This window comes from Annulohypoxylon maeteangense (genome assembly GCF_022496945.1).
Source record: "Annulohypoxylon maeteangense strain CBS 123835 unplaced genomic scaffold GGS22scaffold_4, whole genome shotgun sequence".
Lineage (NCBI taxonomy): Eukaryota > Fungi > Ascomycota > Sordariomycetes > Xylariales > Hypoxylaceae > Annulohypoxylon > Annulohypoxylon maeteangense.
Window position 1 is genome coordinate 1,968,014 of NW_025953251.1, and position 19,612 is coordinate 1,987,625.

Here is a 19,612-nt window from a genome sequence, read left to right on the forward strand (position 1 = left end):
CTCCTCCCTACCTAGATACCTACCTAGGTACCTACTCTACCAGATAAAAGACCCCGGGAACAAAGCCAAGAGAAGAAGGTAGGTAGGTAGGTAACTTGCGAGATCCACCAGTCAGCCTGGTACCAGTGTATACGCATCTACTTGCCTACTAGAGAAAAGGACAATATCTTCATACACATAGATTAACTAGGAATCTAGTATATATTAGAGAATAGGTTGTAGAAACCCTAATGCGTGGCTATCTATAACCGTGTGATGACCAAATGAGAAATGAAAATAACCGCTACCCCTTTTCCAACAGGTCCCAACCTACCCAGGTACCTACACTAATACACATACAATACAAAAGCCCCAACACAAACCCACCCAAGTGGACCATTACCTATTACTCATCCCCCTTCACGGCGTTTTCGCTCACAAGACTACTCTTCTCCGCAATCTTGAACCCAAGAAGCTGCAGCGAAGAAGCCTGCAAGATCTCGAAAACAGGCACATCGGCCTTGACCTCTCTGAGCAGCCAATTGCGCACCTCGACCGCGACCAGCGAGTCGACGCCGTACACCGAAGTCGGGCTCGCGGCATCGATGTCCTCGAGCGCAATCATCAGCGACTTCGACAACTTCTTCATGAGCGCGTCGAGCACGATGGCGGCAGCCGCGGAGACCGACACCGTTTCTTTCAACTGCTGAGCGAGCGAGGGGCCGGACTGGGCGGTGGTGTCGATGTGGCGCGCGCGCATGTTGTGCAGGTGCGAGAAAACGGGGTCACGGAACCAGTGGGGTACGTCGCCTTGGCTGCGGTCGAAGTCGGCTTGCGTGCCGACACCCGTGACGATCTGGCACCTGCGCTGCTCTTTGTCGCTTTCCATCGCGATGTCGATCATTGCGAGGAACTCCTCTTCTTCGATCTGTAGGAAGCCCCACCGCGCGAGGTTGCGTTCGGCTGCGCCCTCGTTCTCGGCTACGTACCCGACTGATTTGACCATGCCGAGGTCGATGACGGTTGCGGGTAGGCCGCGGGAGACGCGATAGTGCGCAAGGGAGTCTTGGAACGCGTTTGCGGCGGCATAGTTTCCTTGAGATGTGTCGCCGACCATACCGGCGGCACTAGCAAGCATGATGAAGAAGTCGAGAGGTTGGTCAATTGTCGCCTCGTGGAGATTCCATGAACCTTGAACCTTTGGTCGAATAACTTTGGTAAACGTTTCGTGAGTCATGTTGACGAAAATGCGGTCTTCTAGAACCATTGCCGCTTGAATGATACCGCGAATTGGCGGCATCGTCTTCAATGTTTCGTCTAAGCTCGCTTTAAGCCTATCACCACTAGTGATATCGACAGCTAGAACTTCCACTGTGACACCGGAGCTTTGGAGCTCATCTACTAAGGACTTCGCCTCTGGGCTTCCGTCTCCAGACCGTGACACAAAGATTAGGTTCTTAGCCCCTTGGGATACCAAGCGACGAGAAAGGCTTCGTCCAAGTCCACCAAATCCTCCTACAATCAAGTAAGAAGCATCGGGCACAACTCTATACTTGGAGCCCGTCCTCGCTGCGACCTGTAAATAATTGTTAGAAATTGATGTTTATTAAAATTGAGGATAACGGGGTGACTTACCGGCACAATATCATCCTCGCAAGGAGTAAGGACAATCTTGCCCATATGCTTTCCAGCCTGCATGTATCTAAAAGCTTCTTCGATCTTGGAAAATGGGAACAACGTGATGGGAGAGACTTGGCCGATACTTCCATGTCTAAGAAGTTCCATCACCTCGGAAAGAAGGCGGGCGCCGAGATCCTTCCTCTGCCTAAAAATGACAGTCAAGTCCACAGACGAAAACGCGACGTTCTTGATAAACGGTGCCATTCCGAGACGAGTGTTATCCTCGATGTCCTTCTTACCAATCTCGATGAATCGTCCGAATGGCGCAATCACCGACCAACTTGCTTTCAAGGCCTCTCCAGAGAGACAGTTGAGAATAATATCGACGCCTTTGCCTTTCGTAAACCTCTTAATGCCGTCGGCAAAATTGAGGTTACGACTGGAAAAGATATGGTCCTCAGGGATCCCGTACGTTGTCATCATATGCTCCTTTTTCTCCTTTGTGCCAACGGTGATGAAGATTTCTGCCCCGTATAGCTGGCAGAGCATAACAGCGGCTTGACCCACACCACCGGCGGCTGCGTGTATGAGCACCTTCTCTCCCTTCTGGATTCTTGCCTGGTCAACCAAGCCATAGTATGCGGTGCAATAAACGATCGGCAACGAGGCCGCGACCGTGAAGTCCATATCGTCAGGAATGGGCTGAACAAGCTTGGCAGGATTTTTCAGGGAGCTGCAGTAAGCTCCGAGAGTCCATGTGCATACTCTATCACCTACTTTGAGATGCGATACCTCTGCACCGACCTCGGTGACAATACCGCTGCATTCGCATCCAAGGAAGTCGTCGACCAGTTGGCCCATACAGACCATGATGTCGCGGAAGTTCAGTCCAGTCGCGCGGACATCGATCTTAACATAGTCAGATGACAGTGGTGCTAAGGCCTCCGGGTCATCAACAAAACATAGCGTGTCCAGAAGACCGGGTGTGGCAATCGCCAAGGTAAGCGGCCTTCCTGGTTGGTTGAAAGGTTCCAATTCCCGGGTAGATGTGGCCGTCTGCCCCACTACCGCGATTCTGTCATTTAGCTCAGGGGCAGCGATACAGCGTTTGATATAAACTAGACCATCCCTCTCAGAATATTCGCAATCTCCCAAGGTTTCTTCGGAGAAAGTCCTCTGTATGACTGGCATGAATATATCGATGCGCTGTTCCCAAGAAAGTGGGTGCTTGGCATCGAAGTCGAATGTTACAAGCGGAAAGCCCTCATGCTCCGCTCGGAGCGTTCTTGCAAGACCGTGAATCAGAGCGTATTCTGGGTGCGCCGAGTTCTGAGTTGCGCCTTGGGTCAGCCAGAATAGACCTTTGGCCTGGTGCAGAATAGACTTCAGGATTTCAAGGTCATTAGGGCTGATGTCCTTCAATAAAGGTTGTCCAATTTCTGCGACACAGATGCATGCATTGTTTACCAAGTCTTCTGTCGTCAATTGTGTATAAGACTTGGTAGTTACCGGAACTTTCATGCTCTGGAGTCTTTCCTGCAAGGCATCAGCGACTACTCGGTCTTCACCAACACCGTACAATGTCGCGATGATAATAGAAGGCAGAATTTCCGCGGGCGCATTTTGTTGAAGATTAGAATCAATAGCCTCAGCAACCATCAGTCTTCCCGTCTGGTCCCGTGGGTTTTGGTGATCCGGGGTGCTCGACTTTAGCTCGCCGAATCCGTTGCCTTTCAAGATAGATACCCATGTGTCTTCCGTCATCGTCGGACCCCATTGTCGGAATGATTCCTCAGACATCCACCAGCCGGGAAGATTGCCAAAGGGAAGGAAGACTCGATTGAGTACATGGGTAATTTCAAGAAGAAGTAGCTTTCCGCCCGTCTTTAACAATTTTCGCACGTTGGAAATGGTCTGGTTCATGTTTGTCGTCGCATGCAGAACATTGAACGCGATGATGACATCAAACTTCTCATCTTCTTTAAAACCTTGGGCAGGAAGGTCTTGCTCTATATTCAGCTTGCGATAATCAATAAGACCATGCCAATCGCTGAATTTCTGTTCTGCCTTTTCGAAAAAGCCGGATGAGATATCAGTGTATGTGTATGACTCAAATCGAGGGTATGTGCCGTTTCCACCACCTAATGCGTTAAGGATCGGTACTGTAGCGCCTCCTGTCCCAGCGCCTATCTCGAGGTACTTAAGGCTGGGATCCTTATGCGAAAGCATCGAGATATACTTCTGTAGATGAGCATATGAAGTCGCAATTCCAAGGGAGTTAGCGTAGTAGTTATAGAGGAGCTCATTCTCGAGCATCATCGCAAGAGGGTCAACCTCATTTTTCAAAATGCGAGATAAACTTCTACCCATGCGACATAGAAGCTGACCCTCGTAGTCGGTCCCCTCGATCTTCGAAATGAGCTTCTCCATCTTCGCTTTCATAGCTGGAGAGTTGAATTGTAACCATTCTGGAGTCTGATGCTCAATTGCGCCCGCGAGTACTTGTTCGCGATGGTGCTGCATGTAGCGGAAGAATTTCTGGTGATGCGGATGAACAACTTGCTCTTCTGAAACCTCTTCTAGGGCTTGAGTATAGAAGTATGATGCGACCATTTCCAAGGTCGCGATATACTCAGAGGGCGTATCTTCCACTCCAGTTGCTGTAAGCACGGCTTCAGTCTCGGGTTTAGAGAGAAGATCAAGATCTGGCTCCCACTCAACATCAAAACACAGCTGCTTTACTTCTTCGTTCTGGCCCCCATCTGCCGAATTGGTGGATGTTAGTGCTGTGCATTTGACGCCTTGAATCCTAACTTTGGGGGTTTCTCCCTGCTGGTCCCGGACGACAATGCTAGCAGTAGCTTCTCGGAATCCAACAAATGCTGCCTCGGAGATCACCTCGAATTCATGGCCAGGATTACTAGAGATATCGCTTGAAACATGCATTTCTTGAATAAATGTTGGCATGTAGGGTTCCTTAACATTCGCCGCGGCGTGAGTCAGGGCCGGGAACAAGATTTGTAAGAACGTATCGAGGGTAGCCGGGTGAACAAGGTGATCGTACTCGTACTCGCACGGCATAATGGACTTGGTGTCGGGTATCGCAAGCTTTCCCAATGCCTTTCCAGGCCCGTAGGAGATCTCTACTAAATTGCGGAATGTTGTGCCATACTCAAGACCTGCTTTGGACAAGTCTTCATATACCTTGTCTGGCGTAGCAGAGGTTTTGCAGAAGTTCTTAGAGTATTCAAACTCATGGTCGTATCGGGACAGAGCCTCTCTAGATTCCCTATCTGCGTCCACCTCGCTACTCGGCTGAGTATAATTAATTGATAGAAGACCTCGGCAATGCTCGTTTGGCCCAGTAGACGAGTAAGAAAAAACGCGGAACTCTTTCCAGATATCTGAAGATGATTTACTGCTAGAATTGAAGGGTCTAGCTTGGAAAATCACCTCGACGCCAAGTTCGGTTTGTGGCACCACCAACGCCCTAGTGATAAGCATCTCCGTGATGGTGTATCCAAGAACTCTTCCGACATCCGAAGCAGGAACCATTTGCTTCGCAGCCTCTAGCGCCATAGATATGTATCCAGCAGCTGGGTAAATGATAGACCCTTGAACTTGATGGTCTTTCACCCACGGTTGCTCGGATACCCGAATGAAGTTGCGCCATCGGGGCTCAGCGGGGTTCCAGTCGGCTACAGGGGCACCGATGAAATCGTTTCGAGGTGTGGGGCGGAAGCGGTAGTTAGAGCTGAGACGTGATTCAGCCCAAAACTGCTTGCTATGGTTCCAAGGGTATGAGGGCAAGTCTACCAAAACCTGCGGGCGAGGACCACTCTGGACAGGTCGATTGGCCTTTTCTAGCTTGGCAGACACTCCACGGGCCCAAAGAGATGCTGTAGCCTCCAAGGTTGTCAGACAAGCATCTCTATCTCGGACGAGAGCAGAATGATAGGCGATGGAACTTTTTTGGAGGTCATCAGAGGCAAGTATCTGCTTGATAGGCCCGGCGAGAGCAGAGTGTGGACCGATTTCGAGGAGAATATTGACAGAATCGGTAGTACGAAGTTTCTTCGATCGGCCTTTGGTGTTTGATTTCTGGCTGCAGAGTAGTTGCATGCCTTCCGAGAATAGAACAGGTGAAAGCATGTTATCAACCCAATATTTGGCGTCAAGTTCCGCGCCTGTCACTGGAGTGCAAGTGACAGTAGAGATCATCTCACCAGTGAAATGAGTGTTGTCTTCAGGAGCTTTGAGATCTGTGAGGTGTTGAAGATATTCGTCGGCGACCTCAAGCATGTGATGGGAGTGATAGGCTGTCTTGACTTTCAGCGTTCTCGCGAAGATCTTCTCGTCCTGGAGTATTTGCTCCATTTGCTCAATAGAAGCCACATCGCCAGAAAGTGTGACATTGGATGGGCTGTTGACACAAGCTACGACAATCCTCCCGAGTGAAGGATCGAGAAGTGCAAACCGCTCTTCCGCATCTTCTTTGGAAAGTCCGCATGCTAACATAGCTCCATCTTGTTGTACGTGGCTTGAAACGAGACCCCTGAAGAAAGCTACCTTCAAAGCTGAATTAAAGGTGAGCTTGCCAGCTGCATACGCTGCCGCAATCTCGCCACTAGAATGGCCAATGACTTTGTGAGGCAGCACGTCCCAGTCAGCTAACAGATTAACAAGGGAAAGTTGGACGGCTGTGCAGACAGGCTGGCTGATCTCGGGGTCGTTGATTCGGGATGTGTTCTTGTCCTTCGAGAGCTCTTCCACTAAAGACCATTTGCATCCAAATGACTTTAGAGCATCATCGGCAGATAAAATTGACTTCTTGTACACAGGGTACATCTGAAGAAGCTCCCGCCCCATGCCCCACCACTGCGCGCCTTGACCAGTGAACACGAAGGCTACGCGAGGTGCCTGACGAGCCTATTTCATATCATATTAGAAACCATCTTTCACGGTTAAAAGAATTAGGAATAAACTCACATTTGAACGGATTGGTTTCTGGCGGGTATTCTCGAGTTTGGTAGCCAAGTCATCAAGAGAATTTGCAACAATGAAGAACTTCAACGCCATACGAGAACGTCTTTGACACAAAGTGTAGGAAAGATCAGCAAGGAACCGACTCTCAATCACGTCTTTCCGATTCCTTAGCTCTGTTGCATAAGCTGCGGCGCTGTCCTTGGCGATACCCTCTTCATGAGTTGACCATGCGAAGATTCTATATTGGTTACCCCCTGCGCCGGCGTCGAAGAATTCGTCACTTTCAGCTGACACGTAGCCGGAACTCCAACCCGGTGTATCAAGATCAGAAAGGGGCGAGTGCTCCGGATGATGAGGTAGGATCGAGGTGCAGTGTGACGCTCTCAAAGCTCGCGCCTTTAGGTAATGGTAAGCGTCGTCAAGGATGACATGCGCATTCGTTCCACCGAAACCAAACGAATTAATACTGGCCCTTCTTATGCCGTGCGTTGGCCATGGCGTTAATTCCGTAGGCACGCGAATATGCCAGCCTTCGAAGTCAATGGCCTCATTCCCTTTCTCGAAGTAAAGATTTGGTGGGATCAAGCCTTTTTCTAAGGCTACAACAGTCTTGATAATGCCTGCTAATCCACTAGCACCTTCAAGATGTCCGATATTGGTCTTAACGCTGCCGACATAGAGACGGTTCTCGTCTCCTAAACCACGATGCTGACCTAATGTCGACCCGATAGCGCCAGCTTCAAGAGGGTCGCCAGCAGGTGTGCCTGTGCCATGGGCTTCAAAGTAGCCAACGGTAGCTGGGTCACATTTGGCGTTCTTATAAGCGGATCGAATTAAAGACTCCTGTGCTTCCCGAGACGGAAGCATTATGCCGGCAGTTCTCCCATCCTACATGCACCCACAAGTTAGTCACTAGTCTTTATCCAAAATGTTTCTTGATAGCGCATTAAAAGGCAGGCCACCTTTAAGCGGCTTCTTGTAATCAATAGCATCTTGACTTACCTGGTTACAGGCTGTTCCTCTTATAACTGCGCGAATAGTATCATTGTCCCTAATAGCATCCTCTAAAGGTTTGATGTAAATGGCAGCTATTCCCTCTCCACGAGAATATCCATTTGCGCTAGCATCGTATGTATGACACTTGGCATCGGCCCCTAAAAAGTGGACATTAGACATAGCTATCATAACATCTGGGTTGAATATAAGGTTGGTGCCTCCAACGATAGCGGCCTTGCTTTCACCACTGCGGAGACTTTGGCACGCAAGATGAAGGGCAACAAGACTGCTGCTACAGGCGGTATCAACTGTTAGGCTGGGGCCCTTAAGGTCGAAAAAGTAGCTAACACGGTTCGAGAGAATAGCAGCTCCGTTTCCAGTCGAGACATATACGGGTGATGTTTCAGGATCATGAGTCAACATCTCATTGTAATCCCGAGAGAAACAACCGACATAACAGCCGGTGTTAGATCCGGATAGGTCCTCCATTGGGACACCGGCATTTTCGACCGCTTCGTAAGCAGATTCCATCATCATCCGCTGTTGAGGGTCCATCCCGGTAGCCTCAGCCGGGGAAATGGAGAAGAATGCCGCGTCAAAGGCGGAGATATCTTCCTCCAAGAAATGGGCAGCCCGGATGTTGAACTACAAAGAAATTTTAGTGGTCTTTCTAACTATCAAGATATTTGCTTCGACTTACTGTTCCATTTCTATCTGGGTCTGGGTGATAGAAAGCATCGACGTTCATGCGGGTCTTAGGAATCTCGCATCGTCCAGACTGCTTCCTAGCAATCATATCCCAGAGCTTGCTCGGGTTAGAGGCACCGCCTGGGAATTTACACGCCATACCAACGATGGCAATAGGGGGAAGGCCATCTTGGCCGATGGCGTTGAGCGTCTCGCCTCTTTGAGATGACATTGTGTTGATACAATGGTTGGCCGAGTGGGCTAGTGGGGGAAATTGAGTGATATAGGGATGTTTAATTAGATTAGAAGCATACTTAGCAAGTTCACATCTCCTTCAAAGATATCAGGAACGACGTCGATTATATGGTTTGTCTCCATATCTCGTCGTAACCCATATCGACTTCAACTTCCCAGGGGTTATCTCAACTCAATCTCGTATGTTCTGCTCGTTCTTCGTCGCCGCTTTCCGTCATCTTCGATATATGGTATTCGCCTACGCAAATGTATCATTTTCCTCAGGTACTTCGAAGGTACTCGTTTAGAGGATTGCTTCTAGCGTGATCAAAACGACTTCCCTCTTCCCCACTGACATTACTCGAGTCCTAGTATACAGATGTCGTTAGTATATCGTGGCTTCGAAGTGATAGGAGTCATGATTACTTCCGGGGTATGTCCAATCATATCGGTAGCCTCAGCTGTGCCCCCTCAGCCAATGATAGCCTATGTAGGACCGGGAACAGTTCAAGCTGGATAGGATCTGATAACCATGTTCTTCCTAATGTTACATTGCGTAGAAATCAGGGCTGTTGGCGCGTGGCACCCCTGCTTGATTAAAGATCTTACGACACCTCAATGGGTGTCATAGGACTTTAAAAGCTTGGCAAGTCCTTCCCCTAAAATCGTACCACCGTTTACTTTCACTTGAAGCTGAACTAAAATCTAAGCAACTAACCAGATTCCCACCATCCAATCATTCGATAAGTACATGAAGTGGCGTGTAGAATATTTAAAAATACCATATTTCCTTAAAGATTAGTCTATTCGCTTACCTTGAACATTTTCAAGTCTCTTGGTAGATAGACCAACAACGACTCCTCAAAGGATTCTGTCATTTCGCATCAACTTTCAGCTATGACTTTTACATCGGACGATAGCCAAGGTGACGGAGCTAGGACCAATACAGCTATCCTTTTAGTTGTTGGGACCGGAGGATTTACGCACGCGGGTTTGTTCTCCCCGTTCCTAGCCCCTAAGACACCCCGCGCTAACTAGCACGTTGTTCTTTGGGCGGATAGCGCCTGTCCTTGAGCTGGGTCGCATCTTGTCGGCTCGTGGTCATCGCGTGGCTTTAGCAACTCACCAAGGTCAGGAAAAGTGGATCGAGGGCACTTCGTTCGGCTTCTTGTCCGGTGTCTACACTATGGGGCCGCCTATGGATGCTGAAACTGAGTCTGCTCATTATCTCCAGATGCAGAATTCCGACATCAGGAAGAACTACCGTGATTATTTCCGCCCGAAATTCAACGTGGATGCTTTCTGGGCCTCGGACTATTCCTTTCTCAAGGATATTTGCAAAGACTTCAAACCTGATGTGATAGTGGCTGACTTCTTCGTCGATTCTGCTGTCCGGGATATCAAGCACCAGACCGGAATCCCAATTGCTACCGTTTGGCCTCAAATGCCGTACGCTATGGTTGGCGCTTCGTACATCCCAGGGCTTCCAGGATTTCAGGTCGACGCGCTAACAAGCGAGCATGCTTCTGTTTGGACGAGGATACGCGCCGCTTGCCGACCCCTACGAGCACTGTCAGCCGTCATTCCATATCTTAGGTTCGTACGAGAAATGCGGCGGAAAGCTGGTGTCAACTACACCTTGCCAATCCTGAAGAAGCCTGACTATCTTGTGCTTGTTAATTCTTTTTGGGGCCTTGAAACCCCAAAAGACCTACCCCCACTTGTTGCTCCTATTGGGCCTATTCTACCCGAAGAATTCGAGCCCCTCAATGGCCCTCTTGAGGCGTTCTTCGCAGATCATCGTCGTGTGATGTACGTTTCTTTCGGGACCCATATCCAAGTAGCCCCACACGATATCGAGAAATTTGTCGCAGCATTCTCAGAACTCCTCAAGGAGGGACTCATCGACGGCATCATCTGGGCAGCCAATGACGTCCAATGCAAACTCTTCGTTCGTGATCAGACCCTGCGTTACGGGAAGTCCAAGATAGGAGATATTCTCGATAATCGCCATCCTTCATGGTTCTTTACACCTTTTGCGCCTCAGCGGGCCGTCCTGGCCCGCAATGAAACCGTCCTATTCGTGACGCATGGGGGTGGTAGCAGCGTGAACGAGGCTACATTCCACGAAACCCCCATGTTAAGCGTAGGGTTCTTCTTCGACCAACTACTGAATGGATTACGTATTCAAGAAGCAGGGGTAGGCCTGGCGCTTGACAAGGCAGATTTCTCCGAAAATGAGATCTTGGAGAAGTCGCGTGTTTTGCTGCAAGATGAGAATGGTACGATCGCGCAGGATGTGCGCCGCATGGGCCACATCGCTCAAATCTCGGGTCGGAAGAAGGAATTCGGAGCCGATTTGATTGAGGAAGTGCTCTATGACCACCTCTTCAGCTTAGCTGATGAAAGTGGTCACAGGCGTCGACCGATGCATCTGCAGACTGCCGATGCGAGGATGTCTGCGTGGAAGGCCCAGAACTGGGATTTGACAAGTCTCGCAATAGCTTCGACCGCAGTTGTGGGATACCTAAGCTGGAAGATGGTCGGCATGCTTCGCACACGAGCTTAAAATAGGTATCACATCTGCACTCATGTGGCGTTGATGTATAACATCACGTAAATCTTAGTAGAATATAACAACTAAGCGAGAAGGATTGTGTTGAAAGTTCCTAGGCGACACCCGCCCACTTTTAAAGAAGAAAAAAGACTGTCTCGGTCGGACGATTCTGAAGCCACACTCGGATTTAATAGGTTCGTGGCTAAATTATCTGTATGACCCGCATAGCTGTCGTGTAACCAATAGATAAGATGATCTTCCGTGCTAGCTCAGCCTTATTCTGACCCACTTGCCCTTTTAGGCAAACTTTACAAAGTACGTCCTGGATTTACAGGGGCTGTCCATGTATGATATGCGTGTAATATCAAGTTTAATAAGTGATCTGTCGATGAGTTGAGCTATAGCTTCGAGGAAATTCATTCTATGTTGTGTCATCTTCAGTCTTCTCTCCTTTACAAGTGATGAAATATCAAATTCTTCCATGAAAAATACCTACCTAGGTAGAGAAGGGCAACATAGTAATAATTAGCTTGAAAATGAGGTTCATCTGTTTGCATGGTATGGGGACGAGTGCTGATGTAAGTTTTAATCATGGCAGATCTCGATTTCTTCATCATTGACACTGGCGTGATAGATATTCGAAATTCAAACTGGTTGGTGCCTACACGAACCCGATATTCGAATCGCCAACGCAGATACTGACACAGCTGTAGGACCCCTTCGACAAGCTCTTGGCAAGAACCACGAATTCGAATTCTATGAGGGAGAACACGAAGTTCCGCCAGCACCAGGTATACACATTGCCAATATACAAACAATCATGGCTTGACGATATATTTACCAAGAGGTCTACCATAGGAATTCATTCAGTCTTCGAACGCGATATCTACAAGGCGTGGTACGACCCTTGTTTAGGAGCATCTACGCATCGCAAAGCCATAGAACTTCTAAGTGAGATAGTAGACGAGGACGGTCCATTCGATGGATGTATAGGTTTCTCTCAAGGCGCATCCCTCCTTGGATCATTCTTACTCGCTCATCAGTCCTTGAATCCATTCTCACCTCCACCCTTTCGTCTTGCGATCTTCATCTGCGGGAGTAGCGCGCTATCCGTCTCTGAGAGTAATGGCTTATGGAGTCGCATCAATCCACAGGATCTCGAAGGAAAAAACAAGAGAATAAAGATACCTACAGTTCATATTTACGGTCGTAAAGATCCTGCGTATCAAGATAGTCTAAACTTGAAGGACATGTGCGAGCCACGAAACAGGTTGGAATATGACCATAACAGTGGTCATGACATTCCACGTGGGGTAGCTGTGACAAAAGATATGTCAAGGACCGTGCAGAAGGGCATAGAGCGAGCTATGTGCGGCCATTGAGTCTCAAGCGCCTGTAGTTAATAGTTCCATAGCAAATGTATACCTAGTAGTTGTTGAGATAGCAAAAGAGAATTGTCAAAAGTTAAACCTTGCGAAAATGATTAGGTATTGTCGCAGTGGGCGATTATTTCATGCTACCCGAGATTAAGCCTAGGTGAAAACTAAGACCTAATAGCGACTGATCCGCTAAGTTCTAGTGGATAACCGCTATAATTTATGCCTTCTTAGGCACTGAATAAAAACGTTGGACAGTAAAAAAAAACATTCTAATCTACACGGCTTTAGGTCATCGGCGCCCGCATCGCATTATCTAAATTTTTACCCTAAATTTTCGTACTAGGTAAGCTAAATACGGTGCGCGAAATTTCTTGAATCATGTTGGGTCGCCTAAAAGAAGCCCCTGGAAACACGCTAAGCCCAGTATAACTTAGTATCATTATTACCTGAATTACAGTCCTAGAGAACAACTTATGTCTCGTTCCATTACTCTACAAGCGATATGAAAAAAGGGTCTAAAAAGGATATTAAAAGCAATAGTACATAGTAGGGTCAATGATATACTAGGTACCTAGTATTGAGAGATAGAAGATCTTTGGGGATTTTTTTTAGGGGGTGGGGGGGTTGTACTATAATTTAGGTGCCTACAGCACTATGCATGTTACCCAAGTGAAGCCTTAGGTCCCTACTAGGTACAATACATAAATATTGCAGGTGTGCTTTAGGGGATCGTAGTGCTAACCACGGGTTATTTTAGGCGGTCCCAAGTCAACCTCTGAGGTATAGGCAAAGTAAACTTGCGAAGAATATAATTTCCACAACGTTTTTATTATAATGTATATAAATAGTAATAGGTACAGAAGAAATGAATTAAGTAGATGCCCAAAATACAATAAAATTAGAATACATCGTGGATTACTCCGTCCGTATCGGAGTGAGTAGAGTTGACAGTCAGTCGTAACACATGGCCCCATCAAGCCCCTAAGCTGTTCTTGTGCCCCTATCATCACTACTTCCGACGAATAACCCCAAGATTCTAAGAAGGCCATTTCTGCAATGGCCCAAAAATGGGTTGGTACCCATGAAAACAACATCGTGAACCATTTTACTCTTCTTCTGCATTCGGAACCCGTCCTTCAACATACCCGCGGTGTAGTCATCCAGTACAGCAGGAAGAGTCTTAGTACTGTGCGCATTTAGGCGCTTAAGGTGCTCGGCTAGCGATAGCGCATCGGCGATGGCTGAAGTAGCACCTTTACCGAGATAGGGAGTCATACTGTGTGCAGCGTCTCCTAATAGTGCCACATTCCGAGACCTCCAAGGCTTGAGTTTGTGTTGGGTCTTAACGTGAGCCACGTATACAGAATTGGGAATAGCCATCGCTATTAATGAGCGGAGAAGGGGATGCCAGTCTTTAGTCCTGATCATCCAATCTGTCTTCAATTCCTCCGGACTCATTTCATCGGGATGTTTGCTCTGGTCGATGAACTCATTTGTGTAGCAACCCAGTCCGCACATCAAATATGACCCCTCAGGGTCGAGAGTCTCGAGATCATAAGGTCCATATGGAGTTTGTTTATCTTTATAGTATGAGACAACCATTGAACTTCGCGGACCCATAATCTTTTCAGGTTTTAGTTAGTAAGCGACAGTAGTTCAAGGTATCAATACTTACAAGACAACCTGAACCGAACGGCATCATCTTCTCTGTCTCTGGAGTTAGAGGCATCTTGAAATATAAGACGGTGTTGCCAAGTGTATCCCTCTTTGAGCTAGGGATGAGTTGCTTTCGGATGTTGCTCCCTGCTCCGTCCGCCCCAATGAGGAGATCGCATTCCGTTGAAGTTCCATCCGTAAAGTGAACCTTTACAGCGTCATTCCCCAAAACTTCGAAACTTTCGAATTCGGTCTTCCAGTGTACCACATCGTCTAGCCCCTCAAGTAAAGCCGTCCTCAGTTTCCACCTCGAGACACAGCTGGCATCACGGAAGTCTGGCGGCGTCATGCCTAACTTCACACGACATTTGTGATCTAGCAATGCGATATGCTGACCACGAGGAGGTTGAACGCCGACAGACTTTTCCAATAACTCCGTGACGGATGCTGGAAGCTGAGCCCTCAATGCGGCGAGCATTTCCTTGGAAAGGAGGATGCGGAAGCCAGTCAAAGAACTTGCTGCCTCATCTCTACCTCCCCGCTCGTAAACAGTGACAGAAAACTTGGGGTCTCCTCGAAGGAGCTGGGTGAGAACGAGACCCCCGATTCCCGCACCGATAATTACTACTCGGAGGGACTTTGGCTTCTCAAGGTCATCAACACTGCTTTTTGGAGCCATTATCTTTTAGAATAAAGATTGTTCGTATGAATGAATGTTAGTGTACTGATGCACACTTTTGCACGCATTCTCGAGTTCTAGTGGCTTTCTGCGGCTTTTAGAAGTTATCCTCTCTTCAAAGCTGAGTTCCCTCCCCCCCTATAATCGTATGTTATCGTGATAGTGAACCATACATACCTAGGTCCTAGGTTCTAGGTCCTAGGTAAGCATATTTTCTCGAGAGGACCCGAAGTACTTACGAAGTACAAAGACTTGTAGTTAATTTCCAACCATAAGCAAAATCTTAGGCGATATCCACGTGCGGCACAGGATCTTTGATCTTATGTTAAAAATCGGCAGGGGTTAGTGGTCTGGCATCGTTCGATAGGTTTAAGCCTCATGTAAGCCAAGCATTCGTGTTTATTCCAAAAGGCCTGGATCATGATCCCTCGACATCCTCAATGCAGCTAACTTCAGCTCATCTCTAGAGACTTATCCACTTAGCCCACGTGGAGTCTGCAACCAACTGTGAATTTTCAAAATATATCAGAAAATGTCGAACAACCACAATCGGGACAACGAAATCCCTATTGGATGGAGGAGCACTCAATCCTCTCAGTGACTGCTTGGTAGAACAGTCCAAGTACGTACACAATACGTACGTCTTAGCCAACCAACTGTTGAGGAGCATGCCATCTCATTTCCATCTAGTAGAAATCTGCCGCTAAAAACAAGGCCCGTCACTCATCTTTTCTCGTGAGTAGAAGCAATCTATTACCAAAGTCGATTGTTTTCTAGGTATAGCAAAGAGTATCATTCCAGATTAAACTCTCGCCATGAGTGAATCAGAGACCAAGATGGCCCCCCAAGAGCCTCAAGCCAATGAAACTACAATCGTTACCAATTACACGCCTGATTCTCCAGAGGTCTTGCACAACTCCCAACTGATCCTCGTCATCCTAGGGTAACTCTATAACTTCGGAGACTTAATACAATTCTCTTATTAACACGCTTACAGACTCTGGTTATCGCTCTTCCTATGCTCGCTCGAGACAACCATCGTCAGCACATCCCTCATCCACATAGCAAACGACCTACAAGACTTAAGCAATGCTGGGTGGATCGTCGTCGCATATCTTCTAACTTTTAATGGTAAATAGACTTAACGTTTCTATCTTCAAAATATGAAGCATCTAGTAACCATATCCCAGCATTTATACTCATATGGTCCAAGTTGAGCGACACATTCGGGACGAAATGGCTTCTATTATCGGCCAATATTGTATTTTGCATCTTTTCTATCGCTTGCGCCGTTTCCAAGACTATGGTTCAATTGTAAGTCATATTCAAACATTAGGTACCTTCCCAGATCAAAGACTAAGGCGATGTTTCTTCTAGGATTATTTTCAGAGCGTTCCAGGGAATTGGTGGTTCTGGGATGTATTCTCTTACATTCGTCATCTTGGCTCAAGTGGTCCCGATGGACAAACTTGGTATCTGTACAGGTATTCTCAGTTCCGTCTTTGCATTAGCAAGTTTACTAGGCCCAATTCTCGGAGGCGTGATATCAGATAGGAGTACATGGCGGGTAAGTCACAGTGTCGCCAGCATCTTCAGTGTGGGCGAGGAACTCTGCTAACGTCGTGTTAACAACTTAACAGTGGATATTTTGGCTAAAGCAAGTCCCGTTGCCTGAGTATCACGACGCACAGAACATATCACTAACAATTTCTTGAAAGTGTTCCTGGAGTTGCCGTTGCATTCGTAATTCTCGGAAAATTCATGAACAGTGGAAAGTCAAGCCAGCAAGTTCGAAAATCGATGAAGACTATGGATGTCATTGGCGCCTTCTTGTCCCTAGCTTGGGCCATTCTCCTCATCTTCGCACTACAGGAAGGCGGCAAGGCTTACGATTGGAACAGTGGTGTCATTATCGGAACTTTAGTGAGCGGCATCGCAATGTTACTTGTGTTCGCTATGTGGGAGTGGTGGACATACCGCTACACTAACACGGATAGTCTATTCCCCGTTGGTCTGTTGAAACGATCTGTGGTTGTATTATTGTTTTTGTGGGTATTACCAGAATATTGTGAGTATAGGGCACGAAACTAACTTCTGTCATAGGAACCTATTGTTACTCGGCTTCACCTTCTACGTTCCAGTCATTCAAATACCTCAACGTTTCCAATACGTGAACGGTGAGACAGCAACACGGGCCGGCATTCTTCTCCTACCACTCACACTGGTATCTCCAACCACAGCCTTGGTAGCTGGTTCTCTAGTAGGAAGACACCGCCTCTGGGCCCCGGGTCTAACCATCCTAGGGGGTTGCCTAAATCTTATTGGAATTACCCTGATGAGTACATTACCAGTCGACAGCGCTGTGCCAGGTGCCCAGTTTGGGTACCAAGTGATTATTGGGATGAGTCTTGGACTTATGACACCTACATTGCTATATATCCTGAAGGTTGAGGTTCCCGAGAAAGAAATGGCTGGAGCTATGGGAGTCGGGAACATGGGGCGAACTCTGGGAGGCTGTATTGGATTGGCGATATGCGGATCTGTGCTGCAGTCGGAACTTAACAAGGAGCTTCCGAAATTCCTCACGCCTCAACAAATACAAGCCATTTCCGCATCATCGGGATCAGCTGCCCAAGTGCTAACCCCTGACCAGCTGATCAGGGTCGGCCGGGTATATGGTGATGGCTTTGACCTGGAATTCAAAGCATTGATAGCATTTGCAGGTCTCAGTGTCATCACCGCAGTTCTGCTATGGTTCTCTCATACGCGTTCATTGAAGAACAAAATCCAAAGTGAGGATCGTGGGAGTGGAGAGGCCTTCACAGAAATGGCAGAGGCATAACTGCCAGGAAATTGGAGATTACCAACACTTATAATGAAATAAGATATTGGATATAGATCAAGAGATTCACTAATACCTACATATGAACTCTAGAAAAACTGGGTATAAGAGCGCCGATGCGTCCGACCAATTGATTCTCAGAAATTCCTTGAATACCTAGCTAGCCCCTTTATCAAGATACCGATAGTTACCTAGTAGTACCTACGCAAATAAGAGTTGTCGATAACAACTACGCCCTTCAGGTTATAAAGCTACGGTTTCAAAGCCCTAGAATACACCTAGTAAGTTATTATTTCTAACTAGATGTAAAAGTTATCTAGGTAATATCATTTTACGAAGTATGGGTAGGACTGAGCTTTGATGTCTCCCGAACTGTATTTCCCACGCCTTTCTCCTTCTCCGCTCAATCAAATTAGAACACAATCATTTAAAGCATCCCAGGTATTTCCTAAAAATTTAATAGTCTTACAAATTGCTTACATCTTCTTTGGTAAGTAGGTATGAATCTAAATTTTAGTCTTTAGTACATACTCTCGTTGGAATATACACTGCTCCATCTGTACGGGTTACAGCAGAGTTCCTGTATCTGGTTACTTGATGCAATGGGCTACGCGTCCCGCCATGGCAGTGCCATTGAGCTACATATACACCATGCCAAGGCCGATGTGTTAGAGACATCGTTCGCCCAATCACTTTTCTTGGGGGGGTTTCCGTGTAGACTCATTTTATAATCTCATGACTCAACAGTTCGCTTAGATTGAGATGTCTATGTTGTCTTACTAGAGACAACTATCATTTGTTATCGCTTCATCTATCATCTGTCGACAGCATCAAGCCAAGTAATTGTCATACTCCAGTCGGTCTTAACTAGTGCTTATACTGTACTATTCTCACTTATTGTTGTACTCAAAATTCATGATAATGGTACTTTTGGAGCGCTGGTATTTCATGAACCATTTTGCGTGGCCCCCGATTTCTACTGGCGACGAACATCGCTACAAGAAAAGGACCAGTCATATAATCACTGCCAACATCTCCTTCCATAAATCAATGCAGTCAGAAAGTTCTCGAGGGGTGTTCTCACATGATTACCTACCTAGGTACCTTGGGTATGAATGCGGCTGCTGCCAAATTCTTATTACTTTCTACCGGAGTACTCCGCAGGGCTTTGAGAATAGGAATCAAAAGCAAAAGGAAATAATTAAAGTATGGTTAGCTAAGAATCGTGACTCGAAGATCAAGCTTTTGTGTTATTCCCGCGCACACGTGCCGTGCCAGCTGGTTGGGCTTGCTCATTAAGCGCTAGGATGCTGTATCACACACATCTTATTCCCTGGTGCTGTTATTTATTTGACTGGTGGTTTATATTCGAGCGACCCGGACCGGCGGCGTATAATCTTAAAACATTGCCTCACCCTCCTATTAAACACGATGTCAGTTAAATCGTGGCTGGGGAATATCAGTGCCCAATCGCAAATGCGCATGACCTTTCCCCATGGGGATCTTGATCTCCAGACTTGGCAAGATTGCTGGCTCCCTGGACTCACGATTCGGCGGTGAGAGGCAGTTGCTATCTCTTCAACTAATTCTTAAGACGGAAGAGTCTTTAGAACTGATTTCGATTCGGACTTATCCTATTGAGGCTCGTAACATCCTAGTGATCTAGATGAAGTGAACCGAGTATCGTAGCAAGAATACCTAGACAGAGTTATACCTATCCAACGTTATTAAGCATGTTAGGCGAACTGTTGCGTCCCATGGTACCCCTCAAAGCTGATGCTACGTTAAACCGGCAGTACGAATACGTGGAAGGTATACATATAATAAACGTGGTTATACGTAACTTCTTTTTATTTATTTTTCTTGTTACAAAGGTGCATCTATGTGCCAACTGCAGCGCAAGCTGCAAGACGACCTCTCTAGGCTGTGAGCCGTCACACTCGATTCGCATCTTATGTAGATGGACAGGGTCTGATTGGAAGAAGGTCGATGGAAGC

The 19,612-nt window shown here is 47.1% G+C and overlaps 5 protein-coding genes across 5 annotated transcripts; 3 read left to right on the forward strand and 2 right to left on the reverse strand.

Annotated features, from left to right (window-relative positions):
* Positions 1-182: 182 nt before the first annotated feature.
* Positions 183-9,094, reverse strand: GGS22DRAFT_112142 (putative polyketide synthase). Its single transcript, XM_047957981.1, has 5 exons — positions 8,282-9,094; positions 7,588-8,226; positions 6,589-7,473; positions 1,615-6,528; positions 183-1,555 (listed from the first exon to the last, which is right to left on the reverse strand). The coding sequence occupies exons 1-5, from the start codon at positions 8,498-8,500 to the stop codon at positions 386-388; spliced, it is 7,827 nt and encodes a 2,608-aa protein (XP_047821465.1). The 5' UTR covers positions 8,501-9,094; the 3' UTR covers positions 183-385.
* Positions 9,095-9,399: 305 nt separating this feature from the next.
* Positions 9,400-11,071, forward strand: GGS22DRAFT_186465 (uncharacterized protein; the record flags this gene model as incomplete). Its single annotated transcript, XM_047964462.1, has 2 exons — positions 9,400-9,493; positions 9,564-11,071. 2 exons carry the CDS (start codon positions 9,400-9,402, stop codon positions 11,069-11,071), a joined length of 1,602 nt encoding a protein of 533 aa, XP_047821466.1.
* Positions 11,072-11,529: 458 nt separating this feature from the next.
* Positions 11,530-12,528, forward strand: GGS22DRAFT_112156 (serine hydrolase FSH). Its single transcript, XM_047957982.1, has 4 exons — positions 11,530-11,637; positions 11,694-11,712; positions 11,773-11,850; positions 11,918-12,528. The coding sequence occupies exons 1-4, from the start codon at positions 11,596-11,598 to the stop codon at positions 12,439-12,441; spliced, it is 663 nt and encodes a 220-aa protein (XP_047821467.1). The 5' UTR covers positions 11,530-11,595; the 3' UTR covers positions 12,442-12,528.
* An 891-nt stretch (positions 12,529-13,419) lies between these two features.
* GGS22DRAFT_198821 (uncharacterized protein) lies at positions 13,420-14,877 on the reverse strand (the record flags this gene model as incomplete). Its single annotated transcript, XM_047966189.1, has 2 exons — positions 14,114-14,877; positions 13,420-14,061 (listed from the first exon to the last, which is right to left on the reverse strand). Exons 1-2 carry the CDS (start codon positions 14,771-14,773, stop codon positions 13,420-13,422), a joined length of 1,302 nt encoding a protein of 433 aa, XP_047821468.1. The 5' UTR covers positions 14,774-14,877.
* A 613-nt stretch (positions 14,878-15,490) lies between these two features.
* On the forward strand, positions 15,491-17,615 carry GGS22DRAFT_198823 (putative MFS multidrug transporter; the record flags this gene model as incomplete). The annotated part of the gene is made up of 7 exons (XM_047966190.1): positions 15,491-15,716; positions 15,771-15,904; positions 15,964-16,087; positions 16,151-16,340; positions 16,414-16,448; positions 16,492-16,821; positions 16,877-17,615. The coding sequence occupies exons 1-7, from the start codon at positions 15,589-15,591 to the stop codon at positions 17,613-17,615; spliced, it is 1,680 nt and encodes a 559-aa protein (XP_047821469.1). The 5' UTR covers positions 15,491-15,588.
* Between the last annotated feature and the right edge of the window lie 1,997 nt (positions 17,616-19,612).